Source organism: Pseudomyrmex gracilis, unplaced genomic scaffold (genome assembly GCF_002006095.1).
Source record: "Pseudomyrmex gracilis isolate BER0280 unplaced genomic scaffold, ASM200609v1 scaffold_94, whole genome shotgun sequence".
Lineage (NCBI taxonomy): Eukaryota > Metazoa > Arthropoda > Insecta > Hymenoptera > Formicidae > Pseudomyrmex > Pseudomyrmex gracilis.
The window spans coordinates 77840-101918 of record NW_018020678.1 but is presented as its reverse complement, the minus strand read 5'-3'; the positions used below and the strand labels follow the sequence as shown (position 1 = coordinate 101918).

Below are 24079 nucleotides of genomic sequence, written 5' to 3'. Positions count from 1 at the left end.
TGAAACGCGATAGGTTTCTGGGTATATCCCGTTTCCCCGGGCAAAACCCATCAATCGTCCCTTCTGCTCATCAAACAATGGATCACGTCGTTAACCCTCACACAAGGTAAAATCATTTTTGTTCACATGTGACGTAGATCGCAGAAATATCGCACAATGATCGTTTAACAGGTTTTTTTTTTTAATACAACTGTCCAAGTTTTTTCAGAAATATTCTGCGACTGTTTTGCACAAAAACGATTATATACAGCGCGCGACGTCGTTTCACTCAATCATCATATTTGTTTGATAAAGATGTAAATAAGATAATTGCGTAAACTTTCTTATTAGAAAGTTCTGTGTGACTTCACCCACCAAAGTGGAGAAACAAAAAAACCATATTTACAACATCTCGATTAATATCGCATCGTGAGACACACGCAAACGAGAAAACATATTTTTGCGAGAAACACGCACGTTTGGCAACTTGTTAAACAAAAAATTTACTCGCACTCGAGTGCGATATTTCCGTCGAAAAACATTACAGTGACTTATTTAATCGAGATTTTTTATTTCAATTATTTTACACAAAAAAAAGCCTTCGTACAGTTTTTATTATTAAACAAATTAAACATACATTGTGCTTTTGTGTACAAATTGTGTTTTTGTTTCGCATACGCTATTATGTACACACGTGCGCACACATCTCAGCTGTAATTTCACAGACGAGAACGTACGAAAAGCACAGTCGATACTGCATCGTGCCGCGGGTAAATATACATAAAATGGCATTTTCGCGCAAAACGTTATCGATGCAAAGGCGGCAAAGCGACTTTTTCCCGATAATGATCCTTTTTATGACATTCGACGATGAAAGGAGAGCACGTTCTAAACGAGCGCCCCGTTTACCCTCTTCCCTCCTCCCTTCTCCGCGCGCGCTTAATGTGATAAATAAATAAAATTGTAAAGTATCCCGTGTGTGATGCGATACACACAATAAATCACGATTACGCAACGTACAAATTTTACGCGATTTGTTTGACTGGCGGCTATAAATGCATGTTTTCAGTTCGGTGCGCATTCTCGGGATTGACGGCGCGGAGAATTGCGCGCGGATCTTGCGCTTCGAGATACTTTTAAAATCAAACTTGTTATTAACAATATAAATATCGTTGCTGCGAGAAAAAAATTAATGTTCGCCGCTAATGCAGCTGGGAATCGATTGGTTTTTTTTTTCATCTTTAACTCTGTAGTAAATTTAAAAAACAAATTATATTGTAACTAACAGGAGATATTTCTTTTATTATCAGAGTTCGATTAAAATTATGTTTTCACATTTTGCGTGTGTATCTTATGGGGCAATATTTTAAACGAAATTTTAATTAAGTCTATATAAAATATTCACACAATTTATTATTATTATACAAACGCCGCATTGTATTTAACCGTTTGAATACTAAAATAACCGGAAGGTTACTAACGTAATAACGTAATAACCTGATAAATTGAATTTTACTTTTATGATAAAATTTCTGATTTTGTGAAGTTTTTTATTCAAAGTGGATTGATATTGTTGATAAAATTTTGGCGTAAATTATTAAGCAGCGGTGAAGTAAAAAAAACAAAAAAAAATATACGTTTTCCACTTTTGCGCGATATGTGTGTGTGTGTGTGTGTGTGTATTGAACACGCATTCTTTCGCGATGATAGATTAGATCTGAGCTTAAAACCGGGCGAGAACAAAAATGCGAAATCTGTCACGCGCGAGGATAAACGATGGCGAAATCGCGCGATTGCGTAATTAAGCCGATGGCGAACGCATGCCGCATGCCGGTGGTTCCGACGGGACGAGTTATTAGTCGTGACATTAGTTTACGGCATGAATACGCGGCTTAATTAATTGGCAGCTATTCCCCGGACAGGGTGTAGCTACAGATTACCAATTATAGCGTACACCCTTCGAAATTTCGAGGTAGATGAGACCGCCGCCTGCCTCTCGGCTTTTCGAACGTCGACGCGACAGAGCGCGCTGAAAGTTGAGATTTGACAATATTTGCCGTTTCCGCCAAGTTTCGGCCAAGTTACCAGCGGCGCGCGTCATGTTTGTTAAACACTTTTACTAATGTAGATTCGTTACACGAGTTACGCCCGTGGTTACATCACCGCTGGGCTCATTATTAATTTTCACTGCGTTAATCGAGCGCGCTTCAAAGCGAGGTAGACATGTGTCATTAACATTTTCTGCCTTTATCGTTTATTGGTGTTTCAAAAACTCGGCTTTAATCAAGGCGTTTTAATCCGCGTTAACAGGTAATTCCACGTGCGTACTTGTGAGAAAATTTTTATATTATCAATTTTAATAAAAAATTCGACAATCGACTTACAGAATGTTTCGTGACAGTAACAATAACAAAATAATTGCTCTGCGTGCAATGTGTAATTACATAATAGAAATATAAAAAACGTTTGTGTGTTTTGTGTTTCGAAACATATTTTTATAGTTAGCTGACGTTTCGCAAAATATCGTTTTTATATTTCGTCTGTATCGCTAAAAATAATGCGTCGGAAACGGTCAAATAAAATTCGCGATGCCGCTGACGCAGTTTAAAAAATTGTCATATATTGTTCGTAAATAATTTGGCGGAAAATACAACGAGGAGGGGTTTACTAGTTTATCGAATAAATTTCACAAAACGGCTCTCGCACATTGACTCAGAAAATCAGTACACCCCTTTGATTAGTGCTGACGGGCACTGACGAGAGTAAATTTACGATTAAATTGATTTATCTGTGTCGAAACGTAAACGTTTCAAAACCAACACACACGTAAGAGTATCAGTGCAATAATATTCGCCTCAAATCCAACTACTAATCAAACAAATTTTATTGAAATTGCTAAAGTAGAAAAAAAGAAAAACTATAAAAGTTTTTACACTCAAATAAGTGCGATGCTACAATATATATATATTTTTTTTTACATAAAATAAACATTTATGTAATAGCTCGCAAAATAAAGTGTAACGTGTCTTTTAAACGTCAGACTGGTGCAAATTGCTTTTCTTCCTACTCTTTATATTTTTTCAAATAGCTCCCGAAGTCCCGAAGCGCCTACATCGATTTTCGTAGCCTTCAGCAATTTCTCTTGCAAATTGCGTTGAAAGCCACTCTAGCGAGACGCGCGAAACTCGTATGCATAAATTCGCGCGCAGTAGGTTAGGTTAAAAATAGCGTCGATTACTGGAAAAAAATAAATAAATAAATAAAAACAGATAAATTTTCTCTTTTGTTTTTGAATGAAGCACTTCAAGATTAAGTGAAGCGCATTTGTAAACACATGTAATGCGCGAATATCAAAATGCCAATTGTATTTCCGGATAAGAACTTGATAATACCGACGGCTCTCTGAATATCTTTATTTATCGTTTTAACGAGATTTATGTCACGAATCATTTGTCATATATATTTAATAACCGCGTAACCGTGTATGTGTGTGTATTGATTTATTTTTATACTTACTGCCTACACAATTCCCAACACATGTCTCTTTCATTCTCTAAGCTTTCGGATTTTGAGAGTTTGCATTATTTTCCCAACGCAGATTTGTTTTGCATGTCGACAACGCCGCGAAAAATACTATCCGTGTTTCGTCCATCGAACCTGCAAATTCGTTCCGACCTGTTTTTATTTAACGTTCCATCCGAAAAAGAACCGCAGTACAGCGCCGGTCCGCGGGCTTGATTTTGCTTGTTGCCGTTGCGCAAAAACAAATCGTCCGATATTATTACATCTGTAGCGAGAGAGAGCACATATCTGACGATATTTTTCTCGCATATGTATATTTGCAAAGGTTGTTTGGCACAAGTCTGCCGTAAAATTTTTTTTCAGAAAATACAAGCGTACATACCGAGCGTTCCGAATCAAAAAAACTATAACTCTATAAATTTATTTTAACTGTGATATACGTATATTATGCGTATCAATTTCGTCACAATGTGTATGTGTGTGTGTGCGTGCGTTGTGACATTTTCGCTTTAATACTTGTTAAAACATTTCTGTTCAAAAAAAAGAAGTGAGTTTTTTTTAGCCTCTCATTGATTTGACACAGTTAGGAAAAATATTCCGGATTCGCGCGCATTATTTCACCGAGAAACGCAGACGCGAAAGAATAATGCAGATTCGCTTTTCTTTTTTTCTTTTTTTTTTTTTTTTTTTTTTTTTTTTTTTTCGAAGTCGCGCGCGGGTGTCGTTCGAAGAATAGCTCCATTTCGTCGCCGGAAAATGTGAAATGCCGAGGCGTTGTCGACGCACGCTGCGCTTCTTCTCTTTCCGTGACACATAATGCATAATGTATACATATATATACATTATGCAGTTCATAGTAAATCATGAACCTCGGGTTGCGAGAGGGAGAAGCTATGCTAATACCACAGAGACAAAAAAGTGCTGACTGAGAAGCCGCGGGCCAAATACTTTTATGAGGTAACAGTGAGAGGAGGAGGAGGTTACAAGTCGCGCGGCGCGTATTTCTTCACATCCTGACGTTGTTTCGTCACACAACTCGATAGTTGTATTTAAAAATTTGTACAAATTTCCAAATTTTCAATTCCGAAAGAGATACTGTATATTTCATCTCTCTCGACAAAGTTTTTTTTTTTTTCACCCACTTTCCCACAGATACCGCGCGTTATCGCAAAACGGATGAATAACCGACATTTTATGTCTCTCGATCTTGCAGCAACGAGAGATGACGGAGTCGATGGTCGGACTAAACGGCTCGGAGAGCCGTCGAGACCGCACGCCGCTTAAAATTACGGACAGCGGAAGTTGGCCGAAAGTTGGGCAAAGTTGGCTCATTCCGCGCATGACTAACTGCCCGCTCGTGTATCCGAGGGCTTTCGTAAACTCCGTGGATACCTGGCGCACCCCGGGAAACAGCCGCACGGCACACTTCCCGTAGGCGGTGACGTGTCAGTTCGCGTCGCGCATTCATCGCAATTGGATTTGTCGTTTCATATTATCGCGCGTTCAAACGTAAGCGCTCCGAGCGATTGTTTGTCAGGTTTCCGAAAATAAAATCTGCTCTTCTCGTTCTGTCGCCGATGACACTTTTTTTTTTTTTTTTTACTGTTTTTTTTAATCGCTTCGATTAGTAGGCGTTTGCGCGCTATTATCTAATTTATTTCTCCCGCGTATTTTTATAACGTGTCCTCCGATTAAGCGCGCGCGCGTGTGTGTGCGAGTCAATGGAATAATAAAATGGATTTCATTACGCGTAAAGTCTAGTTTTTTTTTTTTTTTTACCGTCGTCGCAACACACATTTCCGCCGACGTTTTACATGAGTAGCGTAACGAGAGTCGCAATAACTGCGTGGCGCGCACGTAAATAATTCTCGAGTTACCGTACAATACAGTTTCTCGCTGCAGCTTTACAAGCGTATGAAATTGTGAAACTATTGATTCATATTTCATATTTCGCGCCAGATTCTCTCGGTCTCGACTATTCCCTCCGGCTCTTTGTTTAATATTTCACGCGAATATAATAGATACACTGCACACATCGTCGCGAAATCTAGGTAAAAATGACAAATACGTGAAATGATATGCAAATCCCGTTCTCCAAGAAGGACGGAGGAAGACAATCCTCTTCCTCTCCCGGCTCTTCTCTCCGTCGTCGTTTCTCGTTTCGTCCCGTTGTCGTTGGTTTTTCCACATTTCTCAAGCGAGTCACGGAAGAAACCGAGTCACGGCGCTTCTCACCTATGGCTTTTCCATTAGAGTCGCATCATCAGGACCGCCCGCGGTCTGCAGACGACGAAGTCCGTTTTTTTCTCATTGTTTGCGCCGCGGCACTTTGCTCGCGAACAAATGAGAAAATCGACTTATCCAATTTTCAGCGCCGCGCGCGTCGCGGAAACGCACGCCGTGAGAAAAATTGTAATCGCACTTTGAGCGCGCGGCGCCGACATCCGCGCGACCCCACGTGTGTGTGTCTGTTTTCCGCTTCCGATAAAAAAAACGCGCGCGGAGACGCAGAGATATCACTCACTCACTCACGTTGAGAGAGAGAGAGAGAGAGAGAGTAGCAATATGCGCGCGCGTATAAGAGAACGCTTTTCTTCTTTGCTCCGGTCCTTTTTAATGGAGTCTAACAAATTCTACTAAGTTGTCTGCAAACGCGTACCGGCACACACACACACACACACGGAGACGAAATTGGCTTAATATATCTCTCTCTCTACTGCGCGCGTTTTGAAGATGCCTATATATTACCCTTTACAAGTATGAAAAGTAAATGAAAGGAAAGATGGGATGCGCGCAGCTTTGCCTTCCGTATATATTTACCTTTTCATCTCAAAGACACACACATACGTTCTCTTTAACGTTTTCATTTTTAATAAAGACAAAAAAAAAACACGCGTAACGGGGAAAGAGCACAAAGATAAAAAATAAACAAAAACAAATATGTGATTAGCGTGCAATAAAATGACACACACACACGGATTTCTAGCCTTGCACAAGGATATCCGAGTGATAATTCTCAAACGAAATCTTCTGTCGTGTTATGATTTATTAGCGCGAAAGCTATTTCGATACTAAGGTTTTTAATTAAAAAAAAAAAAAAAAAAAAAAAAACACAAGAAAAAAAACGTGCAAATATAATCAAAGAGAGCTGCAGTTTTCATCGTCTACATCTAATTTGACGTAAATTCTTTATTTATCGGATAATTAAATCGACGCGCAGTTTACGGCGCAAAATTTTGCAATTACGTAAAGTACAGTGTCTCATAACACGTAAACCTTGACGACGAGATTGCAAGTTTGTTATTAACGCGAAAACGTGAAACGCGATCTACGATGTGGTGAACAGCGTAAAACAGCGGAAAACACACGGGTATTTACGCGCGCGGATTAATTAAAATAGAGTTATGTTACGAGCTCGCGGCGACGCTCTCCTTAAAACCGCTTTCGTAAGTGGGACAAGCTTGCCGCCTCTCTCAGGTAAAATCCTGATTAATGATAATGCGCATGTGGCGCGTGCGACGCTGCTTCGTGAATACGATATCTGCCATCGCGCGAATAAACGCGCGTTGACTCTTTCTCGAGATTTGTCGCGATAAAGCCCGACGATAAAGCCGCCACGGTCTCACGTGTAACGCGCGGTGAAAGATATCAGATGAATTTTTAATCAACCTGTCAAATGCGATCCCGCCCGTGCTCCACCGCGACTCTCGATAGTGATATTAAAGTGTGATTTATCTTGGTCTTCGCGTCTGAAGTAGTATGGCGCAATTAATTCGCGAACTAGCTCCGCACAGCCACCCCTAGAATGACCCTTTGTGCTCGCCAGTAATTAAAGCGCCATCGGCTTTATTACATAATGTGTGGCGCAATTAAGTCACGCGGTACCGGGCGCGAATAACGAAGCGCGATGATTCGTCGGGACACAATGGCGACGTGACCCGATTACGCGAGAATTTTCCGTCCAAAAGTGTGGCAAACCCTCTTCTCCTCCTCCTCTCCCCCAACCGGGTGAAATAAGAGAAGAAACTTTGCGCGCTTTCCTGCGCGTGAATTATGCCACGTATCTCAAGCTTGCTCGACCATTAGTTACACACAAAAGCGTAACATATTAATTTTTTGTTTTTATTTTTACACAGCGTGTATACGCGAAAAGATATACGACGACGCGGGCGCAAGCCACTTTTCGTCTCGAACAGATGCAAAAACTTTATATATTATTTTTTATAATTAAAAAACACTGTCAGAGATAGAGAGAGGGAGACACGGGATAAGCAAACCGCGTGTACATCGTCGCGCATAAAATATGACCCGTACGCAGAGTGACGGCGCGCCGCAAAAAGCCGCGTAAATTGCTCGAAGATCGATGAGCTTTAATCTAACGCAAGTAACGCCGCGCTAATTGCGCGTTCGCGCAAAAAGATCTCGCGCGAAGTCTCGCGCGAAACATACGCGGCGACGCGATCTTCCCTCCCGCGCGACCACGTTGCCGCGCGAAATTGATGGCGGTGTGCGCTCGCGCGCGACCGCAGCAATTGTTATTAAAAAAAAAAAAAAAAAAAAAAAAAAAGTCCGGACGTTTACGTAATCACGTGCATCACGGTCGTCGCGCCATAAAGCGCCGCGGTTGCTTGCGATTCCCCGGCCTTGAGTGATTAAGGCCTGATTTATATCTGTCGTCGACGTAGCCGCGCAATTAATACCGGAAAACAGAAACCGTCGGACGACAATTGCGGAACTCGTTCATCACGCGTTGGGATCCAAAATGCAATAATTAGTCGAACACGTTAAGCAGTTCTTGCAGCTCGCGGGGATATGAGCGCGCGTTTCATCGTATATACTTCGTTAGCCACCGACGCGGATTTAATTAATTTCTACCTTTCTAAAAAGAGAGAGAGAGAGAAAGAGAAAGCGCTTGGGAAAGGAAGTATTAAAAAACGTTTGTGAGAAATAATGCTCGCGGGGCCGAATCTCGAACACTTCCCGCGCATGTTGCAACGACGCGGTTATGCAACGACATGCGTAATTATTTTCTCTTTGTGCGGATCGCAAACGAGATCGCACAAGCGCACACGGACATCAAACGATCAAACTAAACAAATTATTTCACTGTGTTAAGTAAATAATATCGAGGAAAATCGGTGCGGTGCACGTGTTCGAAACGGCAATAATGTTCATTACCGACGTTCGATTGTCTCTCCCTACGGACGGAACAAAGAAGCCGCGCGAAGCTTTTAAAAGAGAGACGAGAGATGAACGAAGAAATCGCCTCCCCCAAATACACGTCGCTGGATCGGAAGATCACGAACCAATCAGTCGCGATTGGTTGCAACGGTCCGGTCGGCCGCGAGCGATATTCCCGGGCGATCGGAACCACGTGCCAAATTGCAAATCGATATCTCAATTTGCCTCGGCGTCAGACGCAGATAGACAAATATCCTCCTAGGATCCTTTTCCCCGGGAGACCACCGTGTCTCGGTGGTGTACGCAACGGTCGGCATCGCTGTCAAAAGTTTTGTACGTCAGAAACGCAACGCTGAGGAGGGATTCTTCGCATTTCTGCCGACTATCGGTTTTCGATCGATTTATTTGGAAGACAAAAAAAACAGGACAATAAGATGTTCGTGAGATCGCGTTTAATTGAGAAAACAAATTGGAAATTCGTTGAATGTATCAAATTGGAAAAATAATTCTGCGAAAAATAATCGTTGCGATTTCGATTACTTCGAAAAATAATATTTTGAATAAAAATTTGTATTTCTTGAAGAGATCCGCGAATAACTCCCTATTAGTGTCGGTCACGTTTCAGGAGGTGATTCTCGAGGAAATACGAAGTACGTAGCGGAACGTGGAAAGCCGATATCCTCATCGACGTTCGAGGAGGACGTTTCACGGATTCGCGGCGCGGTGAGGGAGGTTGCGACGCGTGATACGCAAATGCAAAACCATCTCGGCGAATTCTATTCAGCGCATCTGAGGCGAAGACGAGCGCGGCAGGTGTGCCCCCGGTCGGGAGCGCTTTCCTCGAATATGGATCTTCCCGACGAATTGGTTCACCGCAACCGCCACAGCGGCATCGTCGTCAACTAGCGCGAGCTGAAACGCCCGGAAGCGGTTTTTTTTTTTTTTTATACCAACCGATCGGGAATGATTGGATTGCCGCGCCGATTTTAATGAGACATCCAAACAAAAAGAAGAAACGAGCGGAGATATATTAATTAATAACGTCGTTAATAACGATCGTGATTATTTTTCGTTCGTGTCTTGTCGTTTTGTATGATTATGTTTATTGTTACAATAATGAAGACTAAAAGACTCAACTCACAGCAGCAGTTTTTGACATTTAACACAGCGATTTCACACGTACCAGCGTGAGATGTACACTTACCTGAAACAAAACACATCAATATTATTAATCAATTATGACTTAAGGCTCGCTTTGAAATTAATAACAAGAAATATATAAGGTCTTACGAGCCATTCGCAGGATGTTTGAGCGGAAACTATGCGTGTATATATATATACACATGTAACGACTTCCACTTGTAAATTTTTACAAGTGAGTGTTTTTTTGAATTGAAATCTCAATTCTTAAATTCATACGGGATGCTGGATCTGCATCACACATATGAGAGACCCCGAATACCCCCCTAACTAATTTTAAAATATTGCGAAAAAAACTCCTCGGCCAGGAGTCGAACCGTATGGCACGAAAAGCCGGAGATTCCAGATTCGACTCCTGGCCGAGGAGTTTTTTTCGCAATATTTTAAAATTAGTTAGGGGGGTATTCGGGGTCTCTCATATGTGTGATGCAAATCCAGCATCCCGTATGAATTTAAGAATTGAGATTTCAATTCAAAAAAACACTCACTTGTAAAAATTTACAAGTGGAAGTCGTTACATGTGTATATATATATATATATACACACGCATAGTTTCCGCTCAAACATCCTGCGAATGGCTCGTAAGGCCTTATATATTTCTTGTTATTAATATTATTAATATTAGAAAAATTCAGATTGAACAAAGAAAGTAAGTATTAAAATTTTATTCTAAAAACACAGCAATTAAAAAAAAAAAAACTGTTTTTCCATTCCAATAAGATCCCTTGGCTAATAACCGAACAAGTTCTCGCGAGTATACGAGCGCTGAACTATTTCACCGTAAAAACACCGTCTTCAACCGAGGATTGAGATCCTGACAGAAATTCCAGTCCGTTCCATTCTTTAGGAGACCTCTGCAGCAAAGTTCTATAAAGACCTTCCGTGTAGTACATGATATCGTGCCGAAACGAGGCAACGAGGCAATTTTCTCTTCCGAATCCTTTGGACGCTCTCAAACAAAGGAGAGAACCCTTGTACCCCTTTCCTCTCCTCTCTGTCTCTCTGTCTCTCTCTCTCTCTCTCTCTCTCTCTCTTTACTACTTCGCGTGTTCGGAATACCGTTCCGCTTCTGCCACGGATATCTTGGCGTAAGTCCGAATTACTTCGACAGTCATCCTCTGCGCCCGCTGCGCAAACGGAAACCTAATTTGTACTCCCGGTGATAAACAAGCTCGTGGTACACCGGTTTTTCCGGTGTCACAAAAGAGAGAAAGAGGAATTAGAAGTCACGGGGGATGGGACAAGGGGAGAATCAAACACCACGATAATCACCCCGCTTTAAGTCGTACGACCGAGCAATTAATTATGATTGAGACCATTTTCGCGTTTTCTTTCCTTTGTCGTCCGAAATCCTCGCAGATTCGACCTCCATACCCTCCCGCCGTCTTTCAACAGAACGGGATTTTTACTCCTCGTTTGCGTCAGTCAGTAATTCCGACGAGATCGCGAAGAACATTATTCGCAGACAGCGGTCGGTCTTTAAAGTAATTGATAATTAAAGAAACGACTCTAAAATAAATTACGGCGGTTACGTGTAGCGAACATTTCGCGATATCAAAAGTGAAACGAACGGAGAAATAAGTTCCTGCCACCTGGGATAACATTTTTCAAGCCAATCACAGAGAAGGGAAGGGAGGATTGAGGTAAAAAAAAAAAAAAGTATAATAGATAAAAAGTTTGCCGTGAAAGAAGAAGAAGAAGAAGATGCGCGTCTAACAACACAAGCGGAATATAATTAAAAAGTCAACGAATACGTTGCTGCGGAATTGAAATTGTTGCGTGACGAAGTATTTTCTTCCTTTCTGGAAAAACGCGAAGGAAAAAAAAAACAAAAACTTGAATAAAACGGAGATACGAATGAGGAAAGAATCGAATTGCCACGGAAAACTGAGCAAATAAGTCGGAGTGATGGAAGTTTGACAATTGAAAAAAGTAAATTAGAATCCTTGATACCGAGTAACACGATCAGAGAGAAGAAAAAAGAAAAAAAAAGAAGATCCTTCCGTGAGAAAAAAAGAAGCGGATTGACACTTGCGCTCCGTGCAGACCGCTAGATCGATAGAAGAGAGAGGAGGCCGACTGATAGATTTACTACCTTCGACGGTGTTCCCGTGTCGTAAGATGGCAGACGTAATTTGTGCGGACGAGAACGCGCGCGAAATAAAAGTTTAGAAAAAAAAAAAAAAAAACTGAACTCTTGAAATTGCAACAAGAAATAAAAACGGGAAAAATTTAAATTAATGGAAATTAAGATGTTCCCGCGAGCGCGTGGTTATCTCGCTGCGATCGTTTTCAAATTGTTCTCGAAGTGGAATATTTAAATTCGAAACAATCAAAAGGCTAAAATCGCGAAACCCTAAAACAACGCAAAAAAAAGTCACAAAAGAATCGTCGACGTCCGTCTCGTACGGGAAAACAAATGGGGAAAGGGGGGAGGGGGACGTTTGAAAACTGCGCGGTTCATTCCGCTCGGCGAGAGAGTCGACGACAAACGAATGGAGATCGCGACACGCGTTTTTCTCCCTCGTCAAACGCATGAACAACTTATGCTCGACGATTGCGCGCCAATGCTCGAAACATGCGTCGGTATGTAACCGCGTAGCACGCCCAGAACTATGAAATAAAAGTGTATTCAATTGAACAATTCAATTTCTATCGTTAACGATTTAAATGTTTGTTCATTCCTCTTCTCAAAAGCGCCGCCTCGCCATCAGTGTCATTCACACGCACGTGCCGTTGCACGCGGACACGTGTAATATGTGTCATCGATAAAAATTTACTTGAGCGATGGCGTTTTTTGTTTTTGAGAAATTTCTGTCCGACATGTGACTGCGCGTTTGTCCGTCAAAGCGATAACAAACGAGGTTCTCGCAATTTGTTCGGAAATTTGATAAATTATTTTATTTATTACGTTTGTTATTCTTGAAAAATAAATCTTTTTGAAAAATCGACAACTCTCGTTCAAAGGTAAAGAGTCGAGAATTCACAATTAACATTTAGAAGCGCATTATTGATTTGAGAAACGCGCAAACACGCGGATATTCGGTCGTAATAAAATATTCATACTGGCATGCGGCGGGATTTTGCCGCGGAAGCGGCGGTTCGGGGGATGAAAAATTTATAATGCGCCGTATATTCGGTAACGTGAAATCGATGATACAGCGCGACCGCGCGACACACACACACACACATACACACGCCGTGTTTGAAAAATGGAAAGTAACACAAGGCGCGCGGCGGCGTCGTTCTTGCGGAAGATTGCCGGGGCTTTTCTGCGAGAGACATTACGGTCATGGAAATCGGCGGCATAATGCAAGGGTTGTCACGCTTGGACGCTTCGCGAACGAGGTAAAGGATGTACCCCGGGAAATCGGCCGTGCGCAGACAAATCTACCGCGGCCACGTGGAAGTTTTATCGATTGGCTTTCCGACGTCCGAGACTGTGTTGTATAAGAAACTTCCAAGTGTATATCGATTTCGCGCTATACAAATTCTTTTCACGTGATTATTTCTCACGTTAGAATCCTCGTTACGATCTAATCTCTTGTGTAACAGCGTGTTACAAACTTTTTTTTTCTTTTTTATCTCTCGCTCTATATATTCGTGTGGTTGCAAGATACAAAAAAAAACCATTGAAAAAAATAACACAGGGGAGAAAAAAGTTCGGGCCACTTTGTCGCTATTACAGGCCGTTTTCTTATTCGTTGCGCATGATCAATGTGACAAATAACGATGCATGTTTACGTCCTGCGGCTTTCCACTCCAACTATTTCTCATGCCTCGTAAAAATTTCAAAGACGTACTTGCGCGCGGAGTACTAGTCCGCTTTTCCGGCAATTTATTATTTAGCAGCTAAACGACAGCTATGATGCACTTGCATCTCGAGGCAATTTTTTTTTTTTTTCCCACCGATCGCAATAGCGATACGATTTATATGCGACAGTCGTTTTTTAAAATTAAATTATAGAATGTAAAATACTTTTAATGTATTACACAATAATAAGAAATAATTGTAATAATGAGCAAATAAGAAACAATTCTCGAATCGCTTGTGTGTGTATTTTGTACACAAATTAAGTAGATCAAGTCAACGCTGAAACGGACATCGAAAATCGTCGAAGATATTCCAAAACGTATGTAAATTATTTTACCACCAGTCTCGAAGAAAGCGTATATTCGGGTGATAAAGTATTCTCCTTTAAATATATGTGGCACTTTGTGTCTCTCACGCCTACGTAAAGCGGCATAAGCTCTTTCCAACTTTCTTTCGTATCCGCAAAAAGACCAACACGTAATACCCTTCCCCCCCCCCCCTCCCGGGGGCCGTTGCAAGCGTTTCTCGGTCTCTGAGGCTCAGCCAGAGACCTGGCGCGAAGGGATTAAGGAGTAAGCTATTTGAGCTACGAAATGTTAAGCGCGCGCGGGATCTACGACGGCGTCTGTTACGCGACAAATGGCGCACGACACGTTCCGTCGTGCAAGTTTTTCGCTGCAAGCTTCTTACGCGAAAAGCGGACCTCGGGTAACAAAGTTTCGTTCAACGAGGAACTTCGGCTACTATTTCATGAATGCGAGTCTCTCCGGAAATGCGTTCGGTCGTCGTGATAGCGCATCAACGAAGAACGGCAATGACTCCTTCCGTAGGGAGACAGACTTCCCGCAGAAGCGAGCTTCCGAGTTTCCCTTTTTGCCGTTTCTCTCTCGCAGAACTTACAACTCTCGCTTGGATATTAAACAACTTGAAAAATCCGAACTTCTCTAATAATAAAAATAAAAAAAATTCGCGCAAACCGAATATCTAACCGTCATTTTAACGTAATCTCGCAATTATGATTTACGTAAAAGTGGCAAAAAAAAAATTTATGTAAATTACACGATAGAACAATAATTCCGAAATTCTCACAGACTCCGCAATGAATTTTCGTTTTAATCAAGCCTGCTGTGTTCGAATAGCGAGCAAGCGATGCGCGGCAACGAATAGCAACAACCCGCAACTAGTCCCGGTATACCACCCAGACGAGAACCACGGAAGCGGGCATGCGAGATAAAACCACGAGGGCGTAAAGGGCGGCGCGGCGGTTGCTCTCGCCATGCTTAAGTCATTGCACCGGGGAATTACCGCGCATAACTCTCGCATCTTAAATCTATCGATTCTCAGTGGGAATGCGCTCTCGCAGGGGAGAGGCTCGCTTTTCACTCGACTGATTTCCTCGCACTTGGAAAAGGGGCGTGTGGTCGGTCGAGGTCCTGCGGGAGATAAAAATAACACTCTCTCTCGGCGCGCCGAGACTGCGACCCGCCCCGTTGTGCGCCTTCCCTTCCCGAGTTGTGTCGTTTCGCGATACCCTCGAATCCTCGTCGTCGCGTTTCTCTTTCGGAGATTTCCGCCCCCTCTTTATCCTCTTATCTCTGGACCGGCACCAACTTTTAACTAGCGCAAAACAAAAGAGTTCTGGCACGTACTTGCTCCGGGCTGCATATTTCACCGCTTCGAGGGAGGGAAAACTTTCGCGGGTCTGATCGCGAAGATCGGCGGAAAGCCTCCGGGCGAGGAAATTAATGGTGACTGGGGAGGGGGGAGAGCTTCGTCCGAGCGAGAGCTCGCGCGGCGAACGGATGAACATCGCGAGCTTCCATAGGGTATGTCCGGCAACGGCGGATTTAAAACTTTTAGCGCCCGAGACACGCTATGTATTTCGAGTTCTTTATCTATATATATAGATATATATATACATATATATATATATATATATATATAAATAAATATATATATATACGCGTACATAAAATACTGTCAAAATAATACGAGAAAAATGTTTTTTTTTTTTCATTCACATTTGCCTGGAAACTCTAAAAATAAGCGTGAAACATTTATAATAATAAAAAGTTACGATGCAATAAACTCGCTAAAGATTCCATACGACGCGCTGCTTTATTAGCTAACGGCCATTGTCTGTTACGGCATCAGTGCGAAGGTCTCTGCAGAATTATGTCCTCTCCGAGACCTCGGATGGTGCGATATACTTAAGTTTGAAGATTGCACTGACGGTCGTAAACCGGAGAAGCTCGCGTCGATAACGAGAGACGCAATATGTTATAAAGCGTTGGTTATTCGCGTTACGCAGAGAGACACGCTCGTGTGCGCGCGTTTTCTCTCCGATAACGTTACCATCATGTGTGCATATTTTTTCGACAATGTTTCGTATGTTGTTGAAAAAAAAACACGAGTTTTTTTTACAGAAAAAAAAGCCGATATTACACATGGCGTATATGTTTAAACGCACTTGCCTTTGTAAAACCGTATTGTGCTAACTTTTTTTTTTATCGCGCAAGAATCAATTATCGAAATCGCATCGAACGATTGTTTCTAATGAATTTTGTTCGAAATCGCGCGACATTTATTTTCTGATAAATTTCAGCTAGTGAAAATCTAGAGCTTGGTTATCATGCATCGCCACGTGCCGAGCAGCAACGTGCCAGCGTATGCAAGCACCTTTGTACCAAGATATTGAGTGAGGCAAAGGGAGGGAGGGGGGGGGATATTTTATCGATGAATTACCGAGCGCGCCAACGGATGCTGATGCATGCATCTGCACCGCTAGCAGCATCGAGCTTTGATGACGGTCAGCGAATGCACGCACGCGGCATCCTTTCGAGAGATTCTCCCGGACTGTATATACGTTCCTTATCTTTATCAGACCGATAAAGCCGAGCCATCTCGATCGAGCACATTTAAGTATTCCTCGAGAATTATCTCAAGAAAACTACTTTGCTGAAGAATCGCTCGTAATCGGATAACAGATTTTTTGTACAATTTTTATATTAGATAAATCGCGAAACCGAGAGATTGCGACACGCAAAACTGAGCGCTCTCCCCCCCCCCCCAAGAGACATTTTCTTTTGTAAATACGATATTTGTTTTCCCGCTTAAGCGCATTTCGCTTCGAACGAGAGAACTTTATTTCAAATATAGGTACTTTTGCGTCAAACACACTTTTCTTTCCATTCACTTCTTTTTTTTTCTCACCGTTCTCTCTCTCTCTCTCTCCCGCCGGATTTATTCGAGACTTTTCCCTCGCATTTTCTGAGAAAGGATTAACGTCGAAGAATCGGAGATGTTTCTTATCATTAAGCGGATGATTCAAGACGGTTGCTTCAGAGCTCGGGGGGCGGAGAGGAAGATAGTTAGCAGCTTATAACGCGTGAATTCGCATTTTAATACGCATTTTACTTTACACGCGAGAGCGGACGAGAAGAAATACACGTAATTTGTATATATAAATAAATTTATCTCGCGCAAAATCGTTACAAAAGTTGGGTGTTAAGTAATATATTTATAAACACGTACAGCTATAATATATCCGGAAGAGGATTATATCAAAACTTTCGGAAACTGTGTGCGCGAATAACGCGTGATTTATCGATAGCCACATGTACGCTTAATTTATGGTAAGCTGATTTTATATATATATATATATATATATATATATAATATATATATATCATCTCTTATGCCATTATCACAATAATGGAAATATTTAAATTCATAATGTCGCGGATTATTTTCGACATTTTCGCGTTACATGCAAATAAGGAGATAAAATGTAGCTCTGTGTTTCGTCATTGTGTGTGTGCGTGTGTGTACGTGTGTGTGTGTGTGTGTTGTGCCGAGAGATAAAGCCGTATTTTAAGTCAAACGCGCTCCTAGCTGGCTATTTAACATTTATTCTGCCTCTCTTTATATATAAATAAATGTACGAGATTAATGTTGCAAGCATCAAAATCTCTCTCTCAAGCAGATTTTGAGAAAATCTGAACGGCGAATAACAATTAATAATATAAAAGATCTTTGCTAAAAACTAACGAGTTGATTCGCGCCGCGCGGGGACAGTTTTTTTTTTCCCCTCCCTCCAAACAAAGGCGCGCGAAATTGCATTCTCGGAAAAAAGGACATTGTTACGTAACAAGAAGCAAAACAAACGAACGCGCAAAGTTTATTCGCCGTGCGATCGAATGTCAAACGAGATGCAAGATGTAACACGTTCGACAAACGAAACAACATATTCCCCATTTATAATTCACACACAAGCGAGAACGGAAGAAGAACAGATAGAGCGCTATTCATACGGTATCCTGACGATAGCATCACCTGGCGTAGCCCGGTGAAATAAAAGCTTCGCTTTCGCCAGCGCGCGGCCGTGTCGTGAATATAAAATCTGCCACAGCCGATTCGCACGCGTCGGGAACGTATTCAAAGATACAAAAACAGGGTTGCTGATGAACGCATTTTCCATCACAGTCGAAATCGGGATATTGTATTTGACCAGCGTTTCTTTTTGCAAACACGAAGCCAATTGGCCTATCTCTGTATTTCGTATTTTTGTCCCGAAGCATACGTGCTTTTGCTTCTCGATGATGTAAAAGCACAAAGCCGTCCGATGTGTTTCGATGTGTGTAACAGACAAAAGTCAACACGATGTCAACGATATTCTTTCTTGTACATATTTATCACGAAATTATACGTGTTAGAATGTTAAGCAATAGTTATATATAAATGTAAGTAATTAAGAGAGGAGCTGCGTGCAAATAGCGTTGATTTATTGATAGCTACACGTGTTTGTTTAATTTATGGCCAGCTCATTTTATATATCTCGAGAGTCATTACCGCAATAAGATTTAAATTTTATGTTTTATATTCGTAATAAATAAAAATAAAAGTTTCGTATCAATTTCATTAAAAAAAAATTAAAATTTGCTTACGTGCGTTTTTTATTACACAAATTTGATAAATTTATTCAAATTTCCATTCCCCTCGGATTCTTTTGGGAATTTTTTTTGGGTTTTGGGTTTTGGGTAGTACATTACACATCATATAATCCGGTCAACCAGGACGGAAGAAGAATCGTATTTTCTTCGTGCGCGAGAGAGCAAGAGAGAGAGAGAGAGAGAGAGAGAGAGAAAGGGAGACGTCGGTAGACGACAAAGTTTTCTTCTTCGAGCGGGAATTCCATCGCGTGATTCACGAGATTAGGGACTTTGAAGGAAGACCAATGGGACGCGCCGATATATGGCCAATAGTTTAGCTCGCAGGAATAGCGCGCACGTACACGCTCGCGCGGAAGGAACGTGTTCCCGTTACCCGACCTAAAGCGGTGGGATGGATGCCCGGATTCCGGGATTTCGGCCGACGACTCTCGTACTCGGGGCCGAAGTTCCGTGAGAGGACCGACTTTTCCAGGACGCGCGACGCGGTCCTCCATGACTCGAGCCGAGCAGTCTCGAAGCTTCCACCTTCCGAGGGCTTCTCTCCATTGACCCGTGGATTTCCGCGCCGATTCTCCTTGATTCTCGCCGCCGCCGCCGCCGCCGCCGTTCTCTAAGTTCTCCCATCACTCACCGAGACGCGTCCCAGATAGGTAGATAGTTTATTTATCAGCGTTATTCAGCGAATAATCTCGCAGGCGTCATCTAATACGCGTTTTCCACCTTTCAACATTGACTTGTTAATTAGCGCAATTAATACGCAGCCGAGATATTTCAACAAATTGTCGTCATTTCGTTGTAAAAACGATGAAATTGTTTTTTATCACACGACTACGTGAGACGTAGCGTATTTTATGGATTAAATCGCGTCGATTTATGACGAAACACGCCACTAAATCAAGACTTTACTACGGCAAATCCCGAAAAAAAAAATTCATCGCGCGGAGACAAAAAAAAAAAAAAAAGAAAAAAAAACCACTCCGAGCGCTTCTTCGTCGAAAGTTTTAAGAAGCGCCACTTCTTTCGGGTTATCTTCGTCCACAATATAAGATTTTTATCCCCCTTGGCAATTGGAAAATAGGAAGTATTTCTTCCACGCTTTTTATCATACGAGCTATAAATTTCGAAGCATGCACGAACGCGAATCAGAGATATAAATTCGAATTCTGACACATCACTAGATATAACGCACCGTATTTGTTGGAATAAAGGAGAGAAAAAGAGAAGAGAATGCAACATCGAAGCCGGTGCGCAAAGCGAAATCACGACAAGTACAGATACAAAATTTCTGAAGTTGACAGTAACGTAATGATCGCATCATCGTGAAATATCCGCGCCGTAATTGTGTCGCGGAATATTTCCGTGAGTTACGTTCTTTCTTTTGTGTGAAGAAATCTCGCAAAACTCGTCGTGATATTCGACGTGGATCGCCGGATTCTCAAAACAGTATTAAATTACAATCCGCAAGGGAGAAATCGGAGATAGCTTGACAAAAAGTCGTAACGACATAAAGAACGCGAGTGGAAGCTCCCGATTCCAGCTCTTTCGCGAACAGGTCGCGAAAAGTAACGTCCGAGAAGCAAATTAGGAACCGGTTTTTATTCGGGGCGGAAGTCTTAGATATTTTTTCGGGAATATCGCGTGAGGTACTTGTTCGCGCACGCGCGCGATATATAAAATCACTGAAAAACTTGGAAGAAACGACGTTGTGAAAGAAGTTGCGAAACTTTCGCGAAACGTGACGACATCGTGTGTGTATGTGTGTGTGCGTGTTACGTTTCGCGGCTCGAAAACGTAGGAAATTCAGCAGAAACAGATCTACAAGATAGTTCCAAAGGAAAGGTCAGTTACACCGGTAACTGTATCGATAGTTCGAGTTAGACGAGATCAATACTTGCTCGGACTGCAACACAGAAATATATATATATATACATATATATATATATATGTATATATGAGAGGAAAACGTGGAGAAAAGCGAATAACGTCATTTCGAGGTAAGCGCGCAAAGCAAGCTCGTGTTAATTCAGTTACGACCCGCGCGCTTGTTTTTCTATTACGATATAAGTGTCTTAAAAGAAGGTGAAATCCAACAAGTTTTGCTTCAACACGTTTTCCGCACGGAATTGAAGCTAACTTCTCCCGTCATCTCTCTCTCTCTCTCTCTCTCGCTTCGTGTTCGCAATAAAACGTTATTTCCCATGTTGTTTTATTTCGAATTTGGCATCACATTCGCATCAAGCTCGCATTGCCTCGACAAATTTTGCCAAACACAGAATGACCGGAAGTAGAGCATCAACGCGCATACGAACAAGGCAATACATATTGCCCGCCTGAACGTTCATACGCGGCGCGCGACGCTGTTATTTTTTTCTCGCAGTCCGGGGAATTTTTCCCGGATTTTTGCACGGTTTATCGAACGTCAGTCGGTATCAGCGAGATTCCAGAGCTTTTGAAGCCTTCCTTCCTCCTCCGCACGGATCTAAAGATCGATTGATTGTTTTATTCGCTCCTTCCAACTAGTTCAGTTCTGTCCGACGTAATAGATTCGATATCTAGCCCCCTATCTAACGTAGTGCGAAAATCACGTTAACCTGTTCGACTTGATGTCAGGCAATTACTGTTGTCGACTAGTTTTTTGTACGATTTTATTTAAAAAAATAAAAAATAAAAAACAAAATAAAAAAATATATAAAAAAAACGTATATGAAATATTGAAAAAACGAAATGAAACTCGATGTGACGCGAGAGAAGCCTCGGAGGATTACGAATGGCAGAGTTGCCGCGCGATATCGCGTAAATTCTGAGAGTGGTCGCGCGCGCGCGCGCGCGCACGCCACGCGCCGAAGCGAAGACGTCTCGAGGATGCAATTTGCTCAAGAATACTTTCGCACGAACAAACCATAAGCATACGAAAGCCGAAAGCCACGACCCACTTGGATCGATCGATATTCTGCAAATTGAAAAACTTGGTTCGCGAGAAAGAACTCATTGATCCGTTACAATTCGGTCGATTTGAAGGCATCTCTCTGACTTGTTCCGGAAGCGGAAGATGCTCTTCTTCTTCTTCTTCTTCTTCTTCTTTTCGCGAGGAAAAATATTTTTCAAATGTTTGTGTCGCAAAACACACAACACGAGCTTGTTCGAGATTACAACGTTAAGTATGTGAGTACGTTTTGCTCGAAAGTTTGCTTTCGCGCATTTCTTCCGCATTTCTACTTTTCTTGTTTTTACGTTTTTTTTCGCATGATTTTCTATCATCCTCGATGATAGAAATACCACGTGGAAAAAATCTTTCTCCGCGTTTACAAATCACAGAGAGAAGATATTTGAAAACTAACGGAGAAGACGTTGCACAAACACAATCGGATGTAAATTACGAGCGCGAGCAAACGCGAATTTGCGACGTCGAGTTTAACGAACAGAAACCGAATACGACCGGTTTGCCCGCATCGGTGTAACACGACGATATCGCGGTGTCTATATTTTCGGTGTTACTAGCTAGACGGATATTTACATGACCAAAAGAGAAGGACTGTTATTGCCAGTTGCAGTTTCCAAATCGTAGTTCAGCAGTTGCGGACGTTTCCGACACTCGCGTGCAGCACAACGCAACGACGCAGTCTCCGGTTTCCTTCCGTTATTGCGTTGTTCGCGTGATGTAAATGTTACCTCGCATTCTCTCAGATCCGTCTCTCAGACAGACCAATCTTTATCCTAACTACGTGAGGTACGAGAAGTCGCGCAAAAACCATACGTTCGCGAATCCTTCGAAGCTCTGACGTTGCAACAACGAATGTCTGTTGTTTATTTACGACGCGGGTAACGGTGCGCGTGTTGTTGTAAATAATAATTCCTCAAAATTAGAAAATTAAACTTTCACCTCCGGGTTTTTCGACACGAAAAGGCAATTAACGAGTTTGTTGATTGTAAAAAAACACTTCTATTTGTATTCAATAAAATTAAAATTGCGCGTCTATAATTCTATAAAAACCTGAACTGCAATCTCCTCTTCTTGTATTAACGACACAATGACTTTTAAAGTGCCTCGTAAAAAATGATAATTTCCACTTCTCGTAGACCTGCGCGTATATGTGAAACTCAAACGGCTAAAAACAATCTCTCAATGAGAGAGACATAGCACTGGAAGCACCGTTACATCGAGAGGCAATGTTCACACAACCGCTCGTTCAATCGTTTTTACGTCAAGTTGATGGGATATATGGTTAACAATTCTATACTTTTCGCAGTTCAAAAACTCATGGAAACTGCTCGTTTAGGAGAAACTCCCCCTCTCCCCCTCTCCCCCGTCAAAAAACAAAAAAAATAACATAACACTCATTCATATCGCCAATTTTTATTTTATTTTTAAATTTTTCCGAGAGAGAGAGAGAGAGAGAGAAATCGTATTTCCGAAGCACTGTATAATTTGCAGCTCAAACATTTTTATGATTTTTATCTATCGCAAAAATGTATATATATATATATGTATATATATGTATATATATGTACATTTTTCTATAAATATCCGTGCGATAGATAACATATATTTTTTATCACAAAAAAGATTCGACAGTGAATAAAATTGATGTATCGTAATGTGTACGGTGTCAGTACATCGTACACATAGAACACAATAAATTCACCATGTTATAAATCACATTTATTAAACACAATAAATGTATATTATTATATTTTGCACTTTTTTTTATTTTATATTTTTTTTGCCAATTTGTTATCTCGCCTGTCGTTATAAATTGAGGTATCAATTAACGGTGGCGAGATACGAGCGGTAAGGGAACCCGCGTTCGCGCTCATTCACAATGCAATATCATCCCAGGTCGAAACAATTGTTTTCAATTAATTATTATTATTGCATAATTACGGACACGGTAGAATAAAGTGTGTGCGCGCACACGAAATGCGACACATTCGCCCGTATAATGACTTCCCATTAAAAGCTTTGCGTGAATAATTCATCCGCCGTGCTTAAACAGCTCGGTAGGCGCGACGGAAACTCTAGCTGCACCACCAACAACGTAGATTTGTTCAACTCGGAATTTTCACCCCAGCTCTCTCTTTCTTCTTTCTCTCTCTCTCTCTCTCTCTTTCACTTCTCCACACACATTCGCGCCAATTTCACTCGTTTTTAGTGAAACTAACAACGGGGAAACTATTGTATAAAATACAATGCTCTAAAACTTTTATCAAACATTATTTCGACACACACACTGTGCGAGAAAACTTTCTAAAAATAGAAAAATTTTAAATATTATTGAAAATTGCTTTTACATGTCCCGCAAATCTATTATTTCGCGATCAAATACGATGAGATGTATGTGTGTACACAGTTTGTCCGGAAAGTTCCCGGACTACGTGAATTAAAAATCGAAAATGAAAGATATGGTTTATTAAACAAGTTTACACTTCAAGG

General features: G+C 41.5%; 1 protein-coding gene across 5 annotated transcripts in view; it reads right to left on the bottom strand.

Annotated features, from left to right (window-relative positions):
• Positions 1 to 24079, bottom strand: part of LOC109855630 (venom dipeptidyl peptidase 4) — a 254295-nt gene that overhangs the window by 164168 nt on the left and 66048 nt on the right. Inside the window, exon 3 of one of the 5 annotated variants that reach the window (XM_020430089.1) lies at positions 9824 to 9886. The exons of the other annotated variants lie outside the window; for them this stretch is intronic. Coding sequence (XP_020285678.1) covers positions 9824 to 9841 — 18 coding nt within the window. The 5' untranslated portion in view covers positions 9842 to 9886. The remainder of the gene's footprint in view (positions 1 to 9823; positions 9887 to 24079) is intronic. 5 annotated transcript variants of the gene reach the window in all.